At 49.0% G+C, this 22,966-nt stretch overlaps 1 protein-coding gene across 3 annotated transcripts in view; it reads right to left on the bottom strand.

The window, feature by feature from the left end:
- Positions 1–22,966, bottom strand: part of stpg2 (sperm-tail PG-rich repeat containing 2) — a 587,893-nt gene that overhangs the window by 553,839 nt on the left and 11,088 nt on the right. For all 3 annotated transcript variants that reach the window (XR_015080793.1, XM_086006436.1, XM_086006423.1), the window contains exons 2-4: positions 20,809–20,915; positions 15,270–15,419; positions 5,072–5,221 (exon numbers count right to left, since the gene is read on the bottom strand). Coding sequence is in view for 2 of the 3 variants with exons in the window: in XM_086006436.1 (XP_085862562.1) it covers positions 5,072–5,221; positions 15,270–15,419; positions 20,809–20,915 (407 nt within the window). In the remaining variant the exon portion in view is untranslated. The remainder of the gene's footprint in view (positions 1–5,071; positions 5,222–15,269; positions 15,420–20,808; positions 20,916–22,966) is intronic.

Raw genomic sequence — 22,966 nt, 5'->3', positions numbered from 1 at the left:
CCTAAAGGACATTAGTGAAGCAGATGGGTTTTTACGACAATCCGATAGTTTCATGATCACCATTACTGATACTAGCTTTTTATGTGACCGAATTCCGTAAACCGAAACCTGTGACCTGAATTCTGTCTGTGGGTTCAAGTCCCACTCCAGAGACTTGAGCACAAAAATCCAGGCTGGCGCTCCCAGCGCAGTGCTGAGGGAGCGCTGCGCTGTCGGAGGTGCCATCTTTCAGATGAGACGTTAAACCGAGGCCCTGTCTGCCCTCTCAGGTGTGGAACGTAAAAGATCCCATGGACACTATTTCGAAGAAGAGCAGGAGAGTTCTCCCAGGTGTCCTGGCCAATATTTATCCCTCAACCAACATCACTAAAAACAGATGATCTGGTCATCATCACATTGCTGTTTGTGAGATCTTGCTGTGCGCAAATTGGCTGCCGCGTTTCAACAGTGGCTACACTTCAAAAGCATTTTGGGACGTCCTGAGGTCGTGAAAGGTGCTATAGAAATGCAAGTGCTTTCTTTCTTACAGCCAGATCAGACTGATCGAATATATGACATCAATGCTGTAAGCACAGCAATTAACAGCCCAATTATCTTGAAAGACAAGAAAGTTTTTTTTATTCGTTCATGGGATGTGGGCGTCACTGGCATGTCCAGCATTTATTGCCCATCCCTAATGGCCCTTGAGAAGGTGGTGGTGAGCTGCTTTCTTGAACCACAGAGGGCAGTTAAGAGTCAACCACATTGCTGTGGGTCTGGAGTCACATATAGGCCAGGCCGGGTAAGGACGGCAGATTTCCCTTCCTAAGGACATGAGTGAACTTGATGGGTTTTTACAACAATCTGGTAGTTTCATGGTCACCATTACTGACACTAGCTTTTTATTCCAGATTTATTTAATTAATTGAATTTAAATTCCCCAGCTGCCGTGGTGGGATTTGAACTCACGTCTCATGGATCATTCGTCCAGGCCTCTGGAATACTAGCCCAGTGACATTACCACTCCGTTAGATATGTTAGTGACAGATAACTAAATCTTTCTACAGAATATTCTGTTGCCAGTTAACAACAATTGGACCTACAGCTCTCCAACACTTTTCAAAGTTACAGCTTCCGTCTCCCACACGTTTACACACAAATGTGAGGTGGTGTTTTTCTTCTATCGTTCTATCACTGTACTGAAAGTTAAAGAAGTATAAAATATTTCACACACTCACTGTCAGTTCCGTATCCTTTCTTCAGGGAATCAACAGGCACCAGTGAAAGATGTCGAGAAAAAAAATTCTGAGCACGACTCCAGTAAACCAATATTGTTTGAAATTCTTGACAATAAAAGTTCCAATGATCATCTAGTGACTATCCTCTCCTTGGAGAGGAGTAAGGCCGAGTGGGTGAAAAGTCTCCAATATGGCTTGCCTGGCAGTCCAAGTTCTGAACCAAATCAGCCCTCTGTAACAGGCTCAGTAGTCCAGTATCTCGGGGGGCTAGGGTAGGTTCACGGTGCTCCAGGGCACTCTACATGATTGGCCCACAAGGCTGGCATGGTAAAGGGTAGCAAACTGAGAAAAACCTTGACAATGTACAGACTTAGTGAACATAGCCTGGCGATCGAAAAAGGTAGACACAGGCAGACCCGGCTACCAAGAGAGGACAGGATATGCTCTCACTGCAGTCAGGGTGGAGACAGAGATGCACTTCCTCACAGCTTGTAGAAAATATCAGGGCATAAGGGAGAATTTCTACCCAAAATTCACAAAAATATGCCCGGAATTCAGAAATTTGAATGACGACCAAAAACTCCCATACCTACTAGGGGAAGAGAGAAATTGTGTAACCTTAGCGGCACACTATGTTACAGCTTGCCATAAACAGAGGGACAACCACTAAATATAAGAGTATATACAAACTATATGAATGTATATTTATACACTCAGGGATATATCTGTTTATACACTGTATGGATAGATCTGTATTTTTGTGTACAACCATGAATGTTTTTCGATGCTTTGGCAACATAAGATGTACCTTGTCATGCCAATAAAGCGATTTGAATTGAATTGAATTGAAAGGGTAGACTGGTCAGCGAGGTCTGGGATTCTGCCCACATGGTTCCACATGAGCCTGCAAGGTAATGGTCCCAGCGGATAGGGTGCTCCGGCAGGGCAAACAGCGGTCTGTCAGTTGTGGCGGTTTTACTGGTTGGGTTACGCGCCAGCCATACCCTTTGCACACACTTAAGCCTTGGCTCTACCAACCTGCACCTAAGCTCTCTGTAACTCGGGTAAATGTTGATGTGAGAGAGTGCGGACAAAAATAACTTTGTGAAGACTGACGGACGGACGAACGAAATTGAGGGGCTGGAAAAGACCAGCTGGTCCATCAAGCCTGCCCCACAGCTCATGATGGCTGGAACATAGTGACCAGACACATCCTACCCCTGCCACCCCCCTCCCCCCCACCCCATCCCAATTCCACCTCCCCACAGACATGTAATATCTCCTGGGAGAGGCATAAAGAGAAAAAAAAAACAGGTCCAATAAAGGAAAAAAATACCCTGGAAAATTCCTCTCTGACCCCCCAGGCGATCGAAGCCAGTCCAGGAGATCACACGGACCCAGTGTTATCTACAGTCTCTGACCTTCTATATGATGCGATCTCTGGCCCAGTCAGGAATCTGTGCCTTTGGTGTGATTTCACTTCACTTCTTTTAAGAAAATGTAGCAGAAATCAACTATATGAATTCATACTGGTTCTGTTCAGGGCGGGTGACCTGTGGGGTCCAGCCGTGTCAGCTGTGGCTCAGTGGGCAGCACTCTCACCTCTGAGTCAGAAGGTTGTGTGTTCAAGTCCCACTCCAGACTCTTGAGCACAAAAATCCAGGCTGACGCTCCCAGTGCAGTGCTGAGGGAGCGCCACACTGTCGGAGGTGCCGTCTTTCAGATGAGACGTTAAACCCAGGCCTCGTCTGCTCTCTCAAGTGGCCGTAAAAGATCCCACGGCACTATTTCGAAGAAGAGCAGGAGAGTTCTCCCCGGTGTCCTGGGGCCAATATTTATCCCTCAACCAACATTACTAAAAACAGATTATCTGGTCATTATCACATTGCTGTTTGTGGGAGCTTGCTGTGCGCAAATTGGCTGCTGCTTTTCCTACATTACAACAGTGACTACACTTCAAAAAGTACTTCATTGGCTGTAAAGCGCTTTGGGACGTCCTGAGGTGGTGAAAGGCGCTGGAGAAAGGCTAGTCTCTCTCTGTTTTATTGCCCAGACGGTTAAGTTGAAAATGACCCTCCTTGTGCCTGATGTTGGTGTGTCAATTTTCTTATTCTTCAATGGCTAAGTGTTTAAATCTCGGTTTTTGTTTTGCTTTCTAATTAGTTACTATCTACTTTTGTTATCACGTTAAACTTTCCCCCTCCCAATCTACGTTTGCTCCCCAATCATATTCCATCAAATAAAAGTTTATCTCACCCACAATTCAGCAAAACAAATCTCTTGAGTTTTACAAAGTATTTTACAGCACAGAAACAGGCCATTTGGCCCAGCTGGTCCATGCCGGTGTTTATGCTCCACACCAGCCTCCTCCCGCCCCTCTTCATCTCACCCTATCAACATATCCTTCTATTCCTTTCTCCCTCATGTACTTATCTAGCTTCCCCTTAAATACATCTCTGCTATTCTCCTCAACCACTCCCTGTGGCAGCGAGTTCCACATTCTAACCACACGCTGGGTAAAGAAGTTTCTCCTGAATTCCCTATGGGATTTATTAGTGACTATCTTATACTTATGTCCCCTAGCAGGGGAGTTCTCCCCGGTGTCCTGGGGCCAATATTTATCCCTCAATCAACATGTGGAATTCTCTACCACAGAGGGCGGTGGAGGCCAGTTCATTAAATATATTCAAGAAAGAGTTGGATATATTTCTTAAGGCTAAAGGGATCAAGGGATATGGGGAGAAGGCAGGGACAGGGTACTGAATTTGGATGATCAGCCATGATCTCATTGAATGGCGGAGCAGGCTCGAAGGGCCGAATGGCCTACTCCTGCTCCTATCTTCTATGTTTCTATAACAAAAAAACAGATGATCTGTTCATTATCACATTGCTGTTTGTGGGAGCTTGCTGTGCGCAAATTGACTGCCGCGTTTCCCACATTACAACAGTGACTACACTTCAAAAGTACTTCATTGGCTGTAAAGCGCTTTGAGACGTCCAGTGGTTGTGAAAGGCGCTATGGAAATGCAAGTCTTTCTTTCTGGTCTTGTACGCAGAGTTATAGCCACCATGTCAAGTGCCTCACTCACAACCACTAAATATATCCCGAAATATGGAATTGGCACCAACACATCGAACATTTCACAGACTCACCCGTAGACTTTACTCCAGCAATTTCACCACCTTCCCATAACCACAAACAGCACCATGCAACCCTAGATGCCAGGGACAACCTTCCCCACCATATTTGCAATCCCGATCAAGCCAGCTGACTTCCCATGTACCAAGACCTGATTCTATTGCACAAACAAACAGAGTGGACACCAGCCAGGAATCCATTTCCGATGTAAAAGTGTCAGCTTGGCTCAGCAGCTTGACTCTCGAGTCAGACGGTTGTGGGTTTGAGTCCCATTGCAACACACATAACCCCAACCTGCCACTTCAGCGTAGCATTGCGGGGAGCGCTGCATTGGCAGAAGTGCTTTTGGACATGAAGGAAAAGAAGAGAGACCCCCCCCCTCATGAGGGCGAAGGGGAGGGAGTGGGGAAGGAACGTGGTTGAGAGGAGCAGAAAGACAGACTCTGCTTCAGGGGGTGGTAGGGGAGGGAGAGACCCTTTTGAACTGGGGAGGGGGGTGGAAAGGGAAGAGAGAAATCACGTGGTAAAGCGGAACGGTACCTCTTTCCTGGACTGGATACACGGTTGCGGTTGGGGTCAACAGACCCATATTCTAAAACAGCACAGCCTCTAACTCACGGTCGGCCACTCCGCAGGAAATCCGCTGGCTTTTTAATTGATTCCCTTCACAATGTTGGTTCAACTGAATGAAAAACGTTTTGTTGCTGTTACTTACGTATTGTGGATTGTAATACGCGGGACCGAGCGACGCATCTCTGGAAGGTGGTAAGTGCCGACTGAGAGCTCCCTCTTCTGTTTCCTCGTAGCCATAGGACTGGTTCCCTGAAGGGATTGATGGGGCACTGGACGAAGAGCTTGAGACTACCTGCAAAGGAAGATAAAGAAACCATTACATGTTGCTCTGAAAGCATGCTTTCCCTCATTTTTTTTTAACTCATAAGAACATAAGAATTAGGAGCAGGAGTCAGCCATTCGACCCATCGAGCCTGCTCTGCCGTTCAATGAGATCATGGCTGACCTTCTACCTCAACTCCACTTTCCCGCCCGATCCCCATATTCCTTGATTCCCCGAGAGTCCAAAAATCTATCGATCTCAGCCTTGAATATACTCAACGACTCCGCCTCCACAGCCCTCTGGGGTAGAGAATTCCAAAGATTCACCACCCTCTGAATGAAGAAATTCCTCCTCATCTCAGTCCTAAATGGCCGGCCCCTTACCCTGAGACTGTGACCCCTGGTTCTAGACTCTCCAGCCAAGGGGAAACAACCTCTCAGCATCTACCCTGTCAATCCCTACCAACTCATATTTTCCTAAAGCCTAGAAATTACCATCGGCACCGACCCTACCCTAAGATGTAACTTTGGGGAATGTAGCAGTCGCCTCTCACCCCATTTCTCGTATCCTCTCAAACTGCTGTTCAGAGGAAGTGTGCGTTCTGTGTGGTACGGTGATTAAGACGTGCATTGGGTTTGATAACCTGGGTAGTCCCGGTGTAACAGGCAACTTTGGTGGCAAGAATTTTTTTTTTTAAATTTTTTTTTAATAAAAAGACTTGCATTTATACGGTGCCTTTCACGGCCTCGGGGCATCCCAAAGCGACAAAAATCGGGGAATGCGCACGAGGAGCAGCAGAGATCTCGGAGGGTTGTAGGGCTGGAGGAGGTTACAGAGATACGGAGGTGGCGGTGGGGGGGGGGGGCGAGGCCACAGAGGGATTTGTAAACAAGGATGAGAATTTTAAGGCATTGCCGTACTGGGTGCCAATGTAGGTCAGCGAGAACAGGGGTGATGGATGAACGGGACTTGGTGAGAGTTAGGACACGGGCCAGCAGAGTTTTGGATGAGCTCAAGTTTAGGAAGGTGGGAGGCCGGCCAGGCGAGCGGTGGAATAGTTGTGTTGTTGTAGGTTGACATTGTCCCAGGTGTGTTCAGAGGCAAGAGGCAAAAACCAATGTTTGTTCGAGGACCACTTTATCCATCTCACCAGAGCCAAGTGGAGAGAATTCCCGCATCCAGTGACAGATCCGTCTTCCAGTAGTGAGCCTGGCTGGCTGGTCAATCATCAGCGGTTCTCTGGTGTATTGTGGGCCTGTATTGAGAGGCTGGCTGGCTGGCTGCGAGCGGGTAGACCTCAGATGCGAGGGGCCGGTCCGGGGGAGGGATCACAGGAGCAGGATCGGCAATCGGCAGGGGTCAGGGATCGGGAGGGGGGAAGAGAGCATCGGCAGGGGTCGCGGGGTGGGGGGGAGGCACAACAACAACAATGACAACAACAACTTGTATTTATACAGCGCCTTTAACGCAGTAAAACATCCCAAGGTGCTTCACAGTATTATTATAAGACAATAAATTTGACACCGAGCCACATGAGGAGAAATTAGGGCAGGTGACCAGAAGCTTAGTCAAAGAGATAGGTTTTAAGAAGCATATTAAAGGAGGAAAGAGAGGTGGAGAGGTTTAGGGAGGGAATTCCAGAGCTTAGGGCCTCAGCAGCTGAAGGCACGGCCATCAATTGTAATGTATGTACCTTTAAGGGGAGAACTACTTTTTACAGCTCCTGTATACTGTAGTACCGGCAGTGACCACACCTGTATATAAACCCTGACTAGTGATCTGTACAGTTAGTTCTAGAGTAACCCTCATTCAGTAAACACCTGTTGAATCGTTCCCTGCAGTCTGTTGTCTAATTATTGAAGGACACAACATTAAGATACACGGATCTAACAGTGGCGACGAGCAAGTTCAAACCTACCTGCAACTCTGCATCACCTCCCAGGGATTCGCTCCTGGAGAACAGTGGAAGAAGGTCGAGTCCAGAAGCACGGGCGTCGACCATGGGCAACCGCCCAGTCATCCAGCGGAGATTTGAGCATCGCAGGGGAGGCTGTTGAGAGCCAGGCTTGGCTTTCCAGTCACGGTGGTCCAGCGAAACGGGCTGGCAACAGGTACTGCATAGACCCTTCCCGGACAGCGACGGGCTAGAGCCCGACCGAGCGGCACAGAAAAAGGCCGAGCAGCGTCGATGGGGGAGAGAGAGAGAGCAGAGCGCACAGGGCGAAGCCGGTGTTCAGGACCGAGTGGCGTCAACGTGGGAGAGAGGCAAGAGAGAGCAGAGCGCAGCCGGTGCTCAAGGGCCGAGCAGCATCAACGGGGGAGAGAGGCGCGCAGGAAAACGCGCAGAGCGCAGCCGGTGTTCAAGGGCCGAGCAGCGTCAACGGGGGAGAGAGGCGCGCAGGAAAACGCGAGGCGCTGCCATTGCCACGAGGACCACAGAGGGCAGCATTGGCAGCAGCACAGGAGCAGCACACGAAACACACAGGGCGTCACCATTTGCCACGAGGACCGCCGAGAGCGGCGTTGGCAGCAGCGCAGGAGATGCCATTTTAAGCCGCAGCGGGGAAGAAAGGAAAGCGCGGGAGACGCCATTTTAAGCCAGTCTAACAACACCCAAAAATGCCGAAGAGTGGCAGTATCACAGCGTTCGACAATGAAGTCGAAGATTGGACGACATATGTCGAATGCATAGAAGTATACTGCAAGGCGAATGAAGTGTCAGATGACAAGAAAGTGCTGGTATTGTTGAATTCAATGGGTGCAAAAACATATGGCTTACTACGAAACCTAGTAACCCCAGAGAAGCCAGTAGAAAAGGATTTTGAAAACATAGTGTCAATCCTACAGGACCACTTAAACCCCACACCACTGCTGATAGCAGAAAGATTTAAGTTTCACAAAAGGAACCAGCATAAAGATGAAAGTAATGCTGAGTATTTAACGGAACTGCGCAAGTAATCGAAACAATGCCAGTTTGGAACGGGACTGGCAGATACCTTAAGGGACAAGTTTGTGTGTGGGCTTCAAAGTGAAGGAACCCAGAAACGGCTTCTATCAGAAAAGGATCTTACGCTGGACAAAGCTTTCAGCATTGCAGTATCAAACGAAGCAGCAGCACGGGGCGCTGCAGAGATACAACGGAGACCGCAAGAATATGGCATAAATGAAATGTCATATGGAACAGTGAAGTGCTATCGCTGCAGCAGAACAACACACGACCATAATGATTGCTGGTTCAAGGACAAAGTGTGCAGACAGTGTGGAAAAGTAGGACACATAGCAAGAGTCTGCAGGTCGGGAAAGAAAACCAGCAGCAAGAAATCTCCACAGGAGAAGTGCAAGAAGGTACATAAGGTGACGGAGAGTAGTTCAGACGAACAGAAGAGTGATACAGACTCCTGAAGCAAGGAGCTGGGTTGTCTGAAACTAAATAATGTGATCAAAACGGAGGATCACCAAACTATCTGGGTCACGCTCAAGATAGCTGGAGTCCAAGTGAAAATGGAATTGGACACAGGATCAGCCCTAACAGTCATAAACCGAAGGGACTACAAGCGGCTATTCTCACATATACCCTTGAGAGATACAAAGATTGTCTTGAAGATGTACACGGGGCAAAAAGTCTACCCCAAAGGAAAAATAAGGGTGAACGTTATATATAACGGCAAGGAAACACCAAAAATGGACCTATATGTATTGCCAGATGGAGGACCACCACTACGAGGACGTGAATGGATCCGGAAGATACAGCTAGATTGGCATTCCATACAGGCACTGACTGTGGCTGACAAAAAGGATGACGACGTCACACCTGGGCGACTGTCAAAGATCCTAACTGACGCGAAAGAAGTGTTCCAGCAAGGACTCGGAACACTAAAAGGCATGATAGCAATGATTAAAATTGAAGAAAACGCAAGCCCAAAATTTTTGCGATCCACCCAGCCGTCGAAGCAGAGCTGGAGAGTCTGGAACGTTGAGGTGTACTGTCCAAGGTAGACTGGAGCGAGTGGGCTACACCCATCGTCCCTGTGATGAAAAAGTCGTTGAGCAGCACGCCTGGGGAACCAACAAAGGTTCGCATCTGTGGGGACTTTAAGGTAACAGTGAACCCGGTCCTTCACACCGTACAATATCCACTTCCGCGGATTGAAGATATTTTTGCCTCGCTATCTGGAGGGAAACGCTTCACTAAGATTGATCTGGCCCAGGCGTATCTGCAAATGGAGGTATAAGAAGCATCAAAAAATTACCTCACAATCAACACCCATAAAGGTCTCTACCAATACAACCGGCTGGTATTCGGGGTAGCATCAGCTCCGGCTATTTGGCAGAGGGCAATGGAACAAGTCCTGCAAGGGATCCCAGGGACCCAGTGTTATTTGGACGACATCCTGGTCACGGGCGAAAATGACAGTGATCACCTTGCCAACCTGGAGCAGGTGCTCACTAGATTGCAGGAATATGGGCTCCGAGCTAACCGCCCCAAATGCGAGTTTTTTAGAAAACAGATCTCGTATTGTGGCCACGTTATCGATAAAGAGGGGTTACATAAGTCCCCAGAGAAGTTTGAGGCAGTAGTCAAGGCTCCAGCACCGGAAAATGTGTCACAACTGAGGTCATTCCTCGGGCTGGTAAACTACTACCATAAGTTCTTGCCAAATTTGTCTACAATACTACACCCACTGAACACCCTACTGCAAACTGGGGTGCCATGGAAGTGGAGTGACGAATGTAGACGAGCTTTCCAGAAGAGCAAAACACTAATCACATCGAAAGAGTTATTGGCCCATTACAACCCGGCATTACCAATTCGGTTGGCATGTGATGCGTCACCCTACGGCACTGGAGCGGTGCTGTCGCACAAATTCTCGGACGGCTCAGAGAGGCCAATAGCCTTTGCGTCACGATCACTAACCTCAGCCGAGCGTAACTATGCCCAGATTGACAGGGAGGCCCTCAGCCTAGTGTGGGGAGTGAAAAAGTTCAATCACTATTTGCACGGGCAGAAGTTCACCTTGCTGACTGACCACCAGCCTCTTGTCTCCATTTTTAATCCAAAGACAGGCGTTCCGGTGATGACTGCGCAACAGCTACAAAGATGGTCCCTTTTTCTAGGGGCGCACCAATATGAAATCGAGTATAAGGGCACGAAACAGCATGGAAACGCTGATGGGCTATCACGCCTGCCACTGCCTACTGCGGAGGAAGCACCAGCAGTGGATCCTGTCAAAATATTTCATTCAACTATAATTGAATGCTTGCCAGTAACTAACACTGGTATAGAGAAGGAGACCCGAAATGACCCGACACTGTCTCGGGTATATGATTTGACGGTGAAGGGATGGCCAGCTCATCCAGAAGAGAACAGCTGTCAGTATGCCAGGGGACCTTGATGTGTGGATCCCGAGTGGTAATTCCACCCAAGTTAAGGGAGAGAGTGCTCAATGAGCTTCACGAAGGTCATCTGGGAGGGGTGAAAATGAAAAGCCTTGCTAGGGCTTATGTGTGGTGGCCGGGGATCGATCAGCAAATCGAGGACCTGACAAAGAGCTGCTCAGGATGCCAGAAGGTCCAAAATGCACCACCACATGCCCCTCTACACCCATGGGAGTGGCCCTCATCTCCATGGCAACGGGTGCATATTGATTTTGCTGGTCCATTCATGGACTCAAATGTTTTTAATAACCGTGGATGCGCACTCGAAATGGCCTGAGGTGATCAAAATGTCCTCCACCACCACGGTGAAAACTATTGCAGTCCTACAGACCATTTTTGCCAGGAATGGCTTGCCAGAGCAGATTTGCTCTGATAACGGACCACAGTTTGTGTCCGAAGAGTTTCGAAGATTTAGGAAAAGGAATGGGGTAAGGCATTACACATCCGCCCCGTATCATCCAGCCACAAATGGATTGGCTGAGAGGTTCGTACAAACCTTTAAGAAGGCAATAAAGGCTATGTACAATGACAACATTCCACTGCAGCACAAGGTGGACAATTTCCTGTTCGCCTACCGGAATACGACACATGCAGTCACCAACCAGGCCCCAGCCATGATGTTCTTTAACCGAAGGTTAAGATCTCGCCTGGATTTGCTCAGACCAAACGTACGAAGAGATGTTGCGAGTAAGCAATTCCAGCACATCCATGAGAAGCCAACAAGGAGCTTCAATGTAGGGCAACCAGTCTTGGCCCGCGACTACCGAACAGAAAAATGGCAGCCAGGAACGATATGCACACGGCAGGGGCCACTAATGTACACAGTGGACGTTGGGGAGAGCATCGTGAGACGCCATGCTGACCAGATCCTAGAGTCACAGGAACAAGTCAACCCCATGCCTCGCCCGTACGTACCTGGTGATGAACCCGACGTACAGGTAGCATCTACCCCAGAAACAGTAGTATCGGAAGCTGATGAACCAACCGACGACAGGGGGCCAGAATCTCCTCCGCACCAAGAGCAAGACACTCGGGAAAGGCGCTATCCAGAAAGGATCAGGAAGCCTCCCCAAAGACTGAATTTATAAATAGACTATTTTCAGCTGATGTTGCATGTTAAAAGTGTTAATTGTAATTAGTTTGATATTTAATTGTTAAATGAGTGTTATGGTACTGTTAATCTAAAAGGGGAGGAATTGTAATGTATGTACCTTTAAGGGGAGAACTACTTTTTACAGCTCCTGTATACTGTATTACCGGCAGTGACCACACCTGTATATAAACCCTGAGTAGTGATCTGTACAGTTAGTTCTAGAGTAACCCTCATTCAGTAAACGCCCGTTGATCGTTCCCTGCAGTCTGTTGTCTGATTATTGAAGGACACAACATTAAGATACACGGATCTAACACCAATGGTTGAGCGATTATAATCAGGGTTGCTCAAGAGGGCAGAATTAGAGGAGTGCAGAAATCTCGGGGGGTGTAGGGCTGGAGGAGGTTACAGAGATAGGGAGGGGGCGAGGCCATGGAAGGATTTGAAAACAAGGATGAGAATTTTGAAATCGAGGCGTTGCTTAACCGGGAGCCAATGTAGGTCAGCGAGCACAGGGGGCGATGGGTGAACGGGACTTGGTGCGAGTTATGACACGGGCAGCCGAGTTATGAATGACCTCAGTGCGTTGGAATAGTCGAGTCTAGAGGTAACAAAGGCATGGATGAGAGTTTCAGCAGTGGATGAGCTGAGGCAGCGGCGGAGACGGGCGATGTTACGGGGGTGGAAATAGGCGGTCTTAGTGATGCTGCGGATATGCGGTCGGAAGTTCATGTCAGGGTCAAATATGACACCAAGGTTGCTAACAGCCGGGGATCGTTGGTTGGTGTTGGGGGGGGGGCGTGGTTGCGGGTGGAGGTGGTCAGCCAGGGATCGGGGGGAGGGGGGTTGGCCGGGAATCGGCAGCGGGGGGAAGAGAGGATCGGGGCTGGCCACCAGAGGATCGTGCCCGGCCTCATCATCATTGTTGATGATGGAGGTCTGAGGTGGGGAGGGCGGGGGAAGGAGGCCTGGGAAGGTGATCGGAGAACTCGTGGGGTGGTGTTCGATTGCGGAGGGTGGGTATGGTCGGGACCCTGGATCCAAGAGGTGGGTATAGAAACATAGAAACATAGAAGATAGGAGCAGGAGTAGGCCATTCGGCCCTTCGAGCCTGCTCCGCCATTCAACAAGATCATGGCTGATCATCCAAACCCTAGCACCCGGTCCCTACACCGACAGCCATCCCTCCCAAGCCCTATCCCCGTAACCCCGTAACCCCACGTATTTAATCCCCCCTAACACTAAGGGTCAATTTTTATCATGGCCAATCAACCTAACCCGCACATCTTTGGACTGTGGGAGGAAACCGGAGCACCCGGAGGAAACCCACGCAAACACGGGGAGAATGTGCAAACTCCACACAGACAGTCACCCGAGGCCGGATTTGAACCCGGGTCCCTGGCGCTGTGAGGCAACAGTGCTAACCACTATGCCACCGTGCTGCCCTTACCTCCTGGATGCAGCACTCCCCACCTTTGTTTAACTGCCGAGTTTCACAAATTATGTGAAACCCGTCCACAGGCAGTTAAACACAAAATGGAGGGGAAAAAAAAGAGGCTTCTTCATTACAATATTTAAATTGAGGTAACAACCCCTGGGAGCGGGTTGATGGAGGGAGTCACTACAAGCAGGGAGGTTGTCTTCCCTTCCAATGGGCGGAAGAGACCTCCCCAGGAGATCAACACAGCCTGGTTGCACTTTGCAGAGGAGGGCAAAAGCAGGGATGTGGTCAGGAGGACCTGGGTGCAGTGCCGCAAACCTTTCAATGATCTCAGTAGATCACGAAACGTTAGTACAAAGCCACACTCACCCTCATCCTGCTGTGCCTCTCATCACATCCCCATCACTCTGCCTTCCCTACCCTACTCCTGCACATCCTTACTCACACCAATTTACCTTGTACCTCCAACCACCCCACCCTATCTACATTCTCACATCCCCATCTCACTAGCCATCCCTCACACTCACCCTCATCCTAGTGCAATCATACCAACTAACAACACACAAGGTAGGCACTTGGGTGTTTTAGCTAATGTTCATGTAAAGTTTCTGTTAATGTGGTGTCAAACATTGAAATCTTTATTTTCAACACTTTGCATTCTTGGACAGATTTTTGTGCACCTTTGGAAGTGGCTTAGTGAGTTGCAGTGAATGGTGAGACATAACGGTACCCCCGCAATGGTGATGTGTGTGAAAGGAATGGCTTGGTCATTGTAGGATGTTTTATGGTGTTGGTGTGAGGTGGTGCCAACCTGGCACATCATGTGACAGCCAGAGTGTACCGCATCAAGTGAAGTAAATCTGGCCATGGTGAGGCCATCCCTGGCCTCCTGGGCAGCAATGTGGTCGGGTGCTGATGCCCTCTGTCCTGGGCAGCATCAGTTGATTGCAGAGAAGGTTGATGTTGTTGTTGGTGCTGCTGGTGTGCCTGGAGCTGCTGGTGTTGGGGCTGATTGTGGTGGGATTCTGAGGACCAAGGTGAGAGAGTATAAAGGGCACCCTTGCTGATGGAATAGATGGCAGGAGCAATCTGTCAATGGTGAGAGAGGTAATGAAGTCAGGCTGGATGGAGACTTGTTTAAAGACTTGCAGCATGGTGAATCTGTTGTGGAAATGCAGTGAGGAATAGTTTGTGGCTGAGAGATGATATCCCTGTAAGGTGGAAGCTTTTACTTTACATTTGAATTCTGTCAACTCAACAGCTGATTCAATGGCCACTGAATTCCTGCCTCAGCTTAACAGATGTGATCAGCAGCGAGGACCTCGTGGATGAGTGCATAAAATCACAAGGTGCGCTCAAATGTGTTCTTAATCATCTCTAAACAAGGTCTTAATGACCTGAATTGGGTCCCCCGCCACTGCGTGTCGGGTCTGTTCAGCGCTGACAGACCCGGCATTGAGTGAAGGTGTGCGGTGACGGGTTCACAGCGGGGTCCCGACCTGCTGGGGAAAAAAAACACTTTCTCACCCAACTCGCCACCCAACTCACGCACTCTGACCCCACCCCCCTCCCAAAAAAATCTATCCCATAGACTCTGCTGTAAAATAGACTCTGGATGCGGTTTGCTGAGTAAATAGACTCTGCTGTAAAGTAGACTCTGTTTGCTGAGTAAATAGACTCTGCTGTAAAGTAGACTCTGTTTGCTGTTTGCTAAGTAAATAGACCCTGCTGTAAAATAGACTCTGTTTGCTGAGTAAATAGACCACTGCAAAGTAGACTCTGTTGAGTAAATAGACTCTGCTGCAAAGTAGACTTTGTTTGCTGAGTAAATAGACTCTGCTGCAAAGTAGACTCTGTTTACTGTAAATCCTGCCGTAAGTCCCACCCCGCCTCCAACTCATTGGATGACACAGTGATGTCAAGACTCACTCCATTTTTTTTTTTTTAAAACATCTCCCAATTATATTTTGAGATTTAGGCCAACATACCACCAGATTATCATCCACATCGTTTCCATTATGTTGGCGTTGCGGCTGCTGAATAAGGACCGTGATTCGGAATTACAAAAGCAAAACCAAAGCAACTGAATGGAAGAGATTGGAGCTCACCATTGTGCTCGGCGTCCTCAATGCTTTACTCGATTTCTCGGCAAGGTCCATGGGGTACACGTCGTACGAACCGGGTCCTGGTAGGTCTGCTCCAACGGCTTTGAAACGGACCTCCCTGTTCCTCATGCTCTGTCCTCCTTTGATGTGTTCCTGAAATCCACAAGAGAGAAAGTTGCTGCTTTGTGTCAGGCTTAACTCGTTATAACAAGGACAAATGCAGCAGTACTCGTTTTGTTGGCAATTTGAGGCCCGTTGGGATCAATTTAAGTTGATTTGGGGATATTGCTCACGGAGACAGGAACAGAAAGAGGCCATTCAGCCCCTCGAGACTGTTCCACCATTCAATGAGATCATGACTGGTCTGTATCTGAACTTTACCACCCGCCTTGGTTCCGTAACCCTTAATAAAACCCATCAATCTCAGTTTTGACATTTTCAATTGACACCCCAGTCTCTACAGCTTTTTGGGGGAGAGTTCCAGATTTCCACCCCCCCTTTGTGTGAAGAAGTGCTTCCTGACATCACCCCTGAACGGCCTGGCTCTAATTTTAAGGTTCTGCCCCCTTGTTCTGGACTCCCCCCACCAGAGGAAATAGTTTCTCTCTATCTACCCTATCGACTCCTTTAATCATCTTAAACACCTCACTTAATCTTCTAAACTCAAGGGAATAATCCTCGTAATTTAACCCTTTTAGCCCCCGGTGTCATTCTGGCTCTGATTTCTTCCCTATGTGTTAAGTTCACTTCGCAATCTTCAGCGCCGGAAAGGGTTTTGAAAAATAACTTTCTGGATGGCGCTGCACAGCAGGAGGGTCCGAGGTATCGTCTTCGCAAAGCTGCGTACCGCGGAGCCTAGGGCGCCGCGCGCACACACACACACACACACACACACACACACACAGGCAGATTTTTCTCGTGCCGCCCTTGGGCATAAACGATCGCCTGCGTGCACGCCTCAAGGAAAATCGGGCAGAGAAGGCGGCACACACCTAGAGGAAAATCGGTTCATGAAGGGTCGCGCGCATCAATTAGCGGACAAAAATCCATAGCAGATCCTGCCCGATTTTCCGTGCGTTAATTCACGTGCCCGCACGGGCGACCCGTCCGACCCAATTTGCCTCCAGGTGGCGCTCCCAGGAGACCTTGCTCGCCCCAGGCCACAAGGTTCAAATTCTCCTTCCCATTAATTTGTGTGCATCTCGCAGTCGCTACTAGTAGATGCGGAGGTTCTCATTTAGGATTTATCCACCTATGGGGCAACAGTGCCAATAAAAAAAAAACAACAGCCCTTCCCAAAATCTCCGGGCCTGCAAGATTCAAACAGGACCAAGCAGTGAGATTAGGAGAAATTATTTTTTTCGCAGCGAGTTGCTGTGATCTGGAATGCGCTGCCTGAAAGGGCGGTGAGAGCAGATTCAATAGTAACTTTCAAAAGGGAATTGGATAAATACTTGAAGGAGAAAAAATGTGCAGGGCTGTGGGGAAAGAGCAGGGGGGAGTGGGACTAATTGGAGAGCTCTTTCAAAGAGCCGGCACAGGCATGATGGGCCGAATGGCCTCCTTCTGTGCTGTATGATTCTATGATTCTAAAGGGATAGAGCCGAGTTGCTTGGGTTTCGTGAGACAACTTCTGGGCAGCATCCTGACTTGGAAATATATCGGCCGTTCCTTCATCGTCGCTGGGTCAAAATCCTGGAACTCCCTCCCTAACAGCACTGTGGGAGCACCTTCACCACACGGACTGCAGCGGTTCAAGGCAGCGGCTCACCACCACCTTCTCAAGGGTAACTAGGGATGGGCAATAAATGCCGCCCTTGCCAGCGACGCCCACATCCCATGAATGAATAAAAAAAAGTACTGCAGGATAAAGTATATCTCTGTTATTACTTGCAAGTGGGCAAGGAAACAAGTCAAGCAGGTGGCGAGTTAAGGGATCAATTTATTGCGTTGCTTTTCATTAAGACAATTTAAACATTCAAATGCTGATAACGAAAGTCTGTGTGGCTTTGTAATGACACCAATGGGTCTCGGACTATTCCGCGGAAGCATAATAACCATTTATTGCCACTACCGCCATAATTGAGTTTGATTCATCCACCTGCAATGTCCTCCCTAATTTTCCTTTGGGTGCACAGTCCCTTTAACGGGCTGCGCGACCTATTCAAAACTTCGCGCACGAAATCTCCCGTTGAAAAGCCAGTGAGCGGGACCTTCAGACAGCTGTGCGGGAGCGCAGCTTAGCGGGAACAATGTCTGCGTATTAAACTATAAAATAAAAAAACCCAGAGGAATCGCTAAATGGGAGAATTGCGCTCCCTGGTGTAATTTGTTAAAACAGTGAATTAGAGTCATAGAGTTATACAGCACAGAAAGAGGCCCTTCGGCCCATCGTGTCCACGCCGGCCATCAAGCCCTGTCTATTCTAATCCCATTTTCCAGCACTTGGTCCGTAGCCTTGTATGCTATGGCATTTCAAGTGCTCATCTAAATGCTTCTTGAATGTTGTGAGGGTTCCTGCCTCTACCACCCTTTCAGGCAGTGAGTTCCAGATTCCAACCACCCTCTGGGTGAGAAAGTTTTTCCTCAAATCCCCTCTAAACCTCCTGCCCCTTACCTTGAAACTATGCCCCCCTGGTTATTGACCCCTCTACTAAGGGGAAAAGTTCCTTTCTATCTATGATAGCAAAATACTGCGGATATTGGAAATCCGAAATAACCTACCCTATCTATGCCCCTCATAATTTTGTACACCTCAATCAGGTCCCCCCTCAGCCTTCTCTGCTCTAAGGAAAACAACCCCAGCCTGTCCAGTCTCTCTTCATAGCTGAAGCGCTCCAGCCCAGGTAACATCCTGGTGAATCTCCTCTGCACCCTCTCCAATGCAATCACATCCCTCCTATAGTGTGACGACCAGAACTGCACACAGTATTCCAGCTGTGGCCTAACTAGCGTTTTGTACAGTTCCATCATAACCTCCCTGCTCTTATATTCTATGCCTCGGCAAATGAAGGCAAGTATCCCATATGTCTTTTTAACCACCTTATCTACCTGTCCTGCTGCCTTCAGGGATCTATGTACATACACACCAAGGTCCTGTTTTGTGTATCTGCTCTTGGGGTTTACGGTTTTAGGGACAGCCAACGTGACTAAGCCCTGCACAGAAGTCCGCACCTCTGAAAACATGTCATTGCAGAGTTAGATGAACTGATCCTTCTTTGAATTGTAAAAAGCTGTATTGTCAGAATGAAAATAACCTTTGCGTAATGGCTCTGATCATAGAATTACATTGGATATACGGCACAAAAGCAGGCCATTCGGCCTACGCCGGTGTTTATGCTCCACTCGAGATTCCTCCCATCTTTCCTCATCTAACTATCAGCGAATCCGTCTATTCCCTTCTCCTTCATATGTTTATCCAGCTTCCCCTTAAATGCATCTCTGCTATTCGCCTCAACTACACCTTGTGGTAGTGAGTTCCACATTCTCGCCACTCTCTGAGTAAAGCAGCTTGTTTTAGAAAGTTTGCAAAGAAGTAATCATTTGTTTCAAAAGGGAAATGTCACTGAACCCTTTAACACTTGAGTTTGATAGTTTACAAAATATACATACTTTTAAATTATTTGTTCTTCAGACAAGAGCGACACTGGCAAGGCAATGTTATTGGTCATCCCTCGTTACCCCGAGAGCGTTAAAGGGACAGCCATGTAGTGTGGGAGGGGAGTCACGTGGAGGTCAGCCCAGGCAGGGGTGACAGGTTCCCTTCCCTCAATGACGTTGGACAACCGGTTGGGTTTTTACGACAATCCTTGAAGGAGAAAAAATTGCAGGGATATGGGGAAAGAGCGAGGGGGCGGGACTAACTGGATTGCTCTTCGAAAGAGCCGGCGCAGATTCGATGGGCCGAATGGCCTCCTTCTGTACAGTACTATTCTATGATTCTATGAATCTGGCACTTTCTACTCCTTGTTGTTTATGCAAATTACCAATTTAAGAGGCAGAACGTGCCCCCTTTTAAAGGGGCACAACTCATAAACTGTAAATTAAACATAAAAAACTTTTATAGGAACCTTAAGAAATTAAATTAAAATGTTGTTTCTGGGGGGGTTGATGACACCCTCTAGTCCTCCTGGTGCCCACCGGTGGCGGAAGGCCTCGAGCGTGCCGGCGGACACCACATGCTCTGTCTCCAGGGACACCCGGGCGCGAATCAAACCGTGGAAGAGAGGCAGGCATTTGGGGCCGAACGACCCCCCCCCTCGACTGCCCGCTGCCCGGACCTGTTAACGGCCACGTCCAGGAGCGGTCCCACAAGGAGGTCCCCCGACCTGCCCGCTCCCCTCCGCGCCGGGTGACCAAAGGTCAGGAGCGCGGGGGACTGAAGGGCAGCCAAAAATCGAGGAGCTGCCGCCTTCAAATATTTGTCTGACACTTTCTCGTGCCGGCCCACCATTTACCAGAATTTACCGAATTCAATAATCGTAAGTGGGATTTGAACTTGCGAGTGTGGTACAATAATCACTAGGCTACCAATGCCCGTTTTTGTCAGCGAGATTCTTGAATATGACTAATTTTATTCTGATTAAACAAAAATACAAATACTGTAAAAACAAATCAAGGTGGCGGAATGATCCAATGTGGATCTTTGAACATTTCCATGAGAAATATCCGCCCCATACACAAGCAGTGAGAGTTTATCAGTAAAATATGTCTTTTATTATCCTTTGCCTATACTCTATATTTATCCATGAGCGATTATTTTGGCAGAAACTTTCAACATTAATAATCCATAGGAGTAGTGATTCGTTATCACTCAAATGCATTAATTAAATATATTTTCGCTGTCTCTAGAAATTTTTATGCACAAACTGTGGTACTATACAAAGGCAGCAAGTCGTGCTAAGTGTAGAAATTCACAGAATTCTTAGTGAGGTGTCGTATCGAATCAATGACCTGAATGACCGGCAATCTGCAATGACAGGTACAAAGGAACTGTATGTACTGCACACACACAAAAAACATGGCAATGTGTGTACCATACTAATAACAGGGCTTATCGTGGAATTATTTAGAGTTATTCGTTGCATCAATAAGGCAAGTTTATCTTTGTCTGTTACAGTGTCAGCTGTGGCTCAGTGGGTAGCACACTCTCGCCTCTGGGTCAGAAGGTTGTGGGTTCAAGTCCCACTCCAGGGACTTGAGCACATAAAAAAATCTAGGCTGACACTCCCAGTGCAGTACCAGAGAGAGTGATGTACTGTTGGAGGTGCCGTCTGGCCCTCTCAAAAGATCCCACAGCCACTATTTCGAAGAAGAGCAGGGGTGTTCTCCCCGGTGTCCTGGGGCCAATGTTTATCCCTCAACCAACATCACTAAAAACAGATTATCCGGTCATTATCACATTGCTGTTTGTGGGAGCTTGCTGTGCGCAAATTGGCTCCCCAATTTAGGACGTCCGTTGGTCGTGAAAGGCGCTATAGAAATGCAAGTCTGTCTTTCTTTCTTTTTCTTTTACATTGAACTAACAATAACTCTATCTTACCTGCACTGGACTAACGTCATAGTGCTGCGGACCTGGAGCCAGCAGAGTGCCCGGAGCGCTGAGTGCAATATCACGGCTTGTCAGGGACAGAAAGGGGGCATATCCAGCTGCAATGAGAGGAAATCATTTCACTGGGGGTTTTATTTTTACCCAATTAACAAACTATTTATGAATTTATATTATGCAAAATCACAAGGATTAATAAATTACTGTACGGTTCCTTCTCAAAATCTCGCAAAAGCTTCAAACGGATATTGTTGATAATTAAAATCTATTGCCCATCCCTAGTTCCCCATCAACAGATAGGACCTGGTGCAGAGCTTGCAGGTATATGGGCACTTAAGAAATAGGAGCAGGAATAGGCCACTTGGCCCCTCGAGCCTGCTCCGCCATTCAATAAGCTTATGGCTGATCTTGGGCTCAAAGCCACTTCCCTGCCCGCTCCCCATAACCCTTCACTCCCTTATCTTGCAAAAATCTGTCTATCTCCACCTTAAATGTATTTAATGACCCAGCCTCCACGGCTCTCTGGGGCAGAGAATTCCACAGGTTTACGACCCTCTGAGAGAAGAAATTTCTCCTCATCTCAGTTCTAAAAGTCCGACCCTTTATTCTGAAACTGTGCCCCCGAGTTCTAGATTTCCCCATGAGGGGAAACATCCTCTCTGCATCTACCTTGTCGAGCCCCCTCAGTATCTTATATGTTTCGATAAGATCACCTCTCATTCTTCTAAACTCCAATGAGTATAGGCCCAGCCTGCTCAACCTTTCCTCATAAGTCAACCCCCCTCATCTCTGGAATTAACCTCGTGAATCGTCTCTGAACTGCCTCCAATGCAAGTATATCCTTCCTTAAATAAGGAGACCAAAACTGTACGCAGTACTCCAGGTGTGGTCTCATTATGTGGCAGGTTTTAAAGGGTCAATTCAGCGATTCTGCGCGCCCAGTGGGGAAGCTGTGCTTGATGGAAGTGCAGGTCACTGAATTTGGGCTACAACAAGATTTGGATTTATGTGGCACCTTAAACATAGAAAAAAATGCCCGATCAAGCTTCACAGAGGCACCAGGAAAACAAATGGACGTCAAGCCGAAGAAGAGATTTGGAGTGGGGTAACCAAAAGGTTGGTGAAAGAAGAGAGTTCTAAAGGAGGTGTCGGACGTGGCTCAGTTGGGAATACTCCTGCCTCTGATGCAGCAGTCCCGGCTCCAGACCACTAAAAAACCAGGCTGACACTCCCAGTGCAGTACTGAGGGAGTGCAGGACTGTCGGAGGGGCAGTACTGAGGGAGCGCTGCACTGTCAGGGGGGCAGTACTAAGGGAGCGCTGCACTGTCGGAGGGGCAGCACTGAGGGAGCGCCGCACTGTCAGGGGGGCAGTACTAAGGGCGCGCCGCACTGTCGGAGGGGCAGTACTGAGGGAGCGCCGCACTGTCGGAGGGGCAGTACTGAGGGAGTGCAGGACTGTCGGAGGGGCAGTACTGAGGGAGCGCTGCACTGTCAGGGGGGCAGTACTGAGGGCGCGCCGCACTGTCGGAGGGGCAGTACTGAGGGAGTGCAGGACTGTCGGAGGGGCAGTACTGAGGGAGTGCTGCACTGTCGGAGAGGCAGTACTGAGGGAGCGCCGCACTGTCAGGGGGGCAGTACTAAGGGCGCGCCACACTGTCGGAGGGGCAGTACTGAGGGAGCGCCGCACTGTCGGAGGGGCAGCACTGAGGGAGCGCCGCACTGTCGGAGGAGCAGCACTGAGGGAGCGCCGCACTGTCGGAGGGGCAGCACTGAGGGAGCGCCGCACTGTTGGAGGGGCAGTACTGAGGGAGCGCCACACTGTCGGAGGGGCGGTACTGAGGGAGCGCCGCACTGTCGGAGGGGCAGCACTGAGGGAGCGCCGCACTGTCGGAGGGGCAGCACTGAGGGAGCGCCGCACTGTCAGAGGGGCAGCACTGAGGGAGCGCCGCACTGTCGGAGGGGCAGCACTGAGGGAGCGCCGCACTGTCGGAGGGGCAGCACTGAGGGAGCGCCGCACTGTCAGAGGGGCAGCACTGAGGGAGCGCTGCACTGTCGGAGGGGCAGCACTGAGGGAGCGCCGCACTGTCGGAAGGGCAGCACTGAGGGAGCGCCGCACTGTCGGAAGGGCAGTACTGAGGGAGCGCCGCACTG

The sequence above is a fragment of the Somniosus microcephalus genome, chromosome 2 (genome assembly GCF_052327205.1).
Source record: "Somniosus microcephalus isolate GS21.2 chromosome 2, FLI_Smic_1.0, whole genome shotgun sequence".
Lineage (NCBI taxonomy): Eukaryota > Metazoa > Chordata > Chondrichthyes > Squaliformes > Somniosidae > Somniosus > Somniosus microcephalus.
Note: the sequence above shows the minus strand (reverse complement) of the source record. Positions and strands in the feature narration are given on the sequence as shown.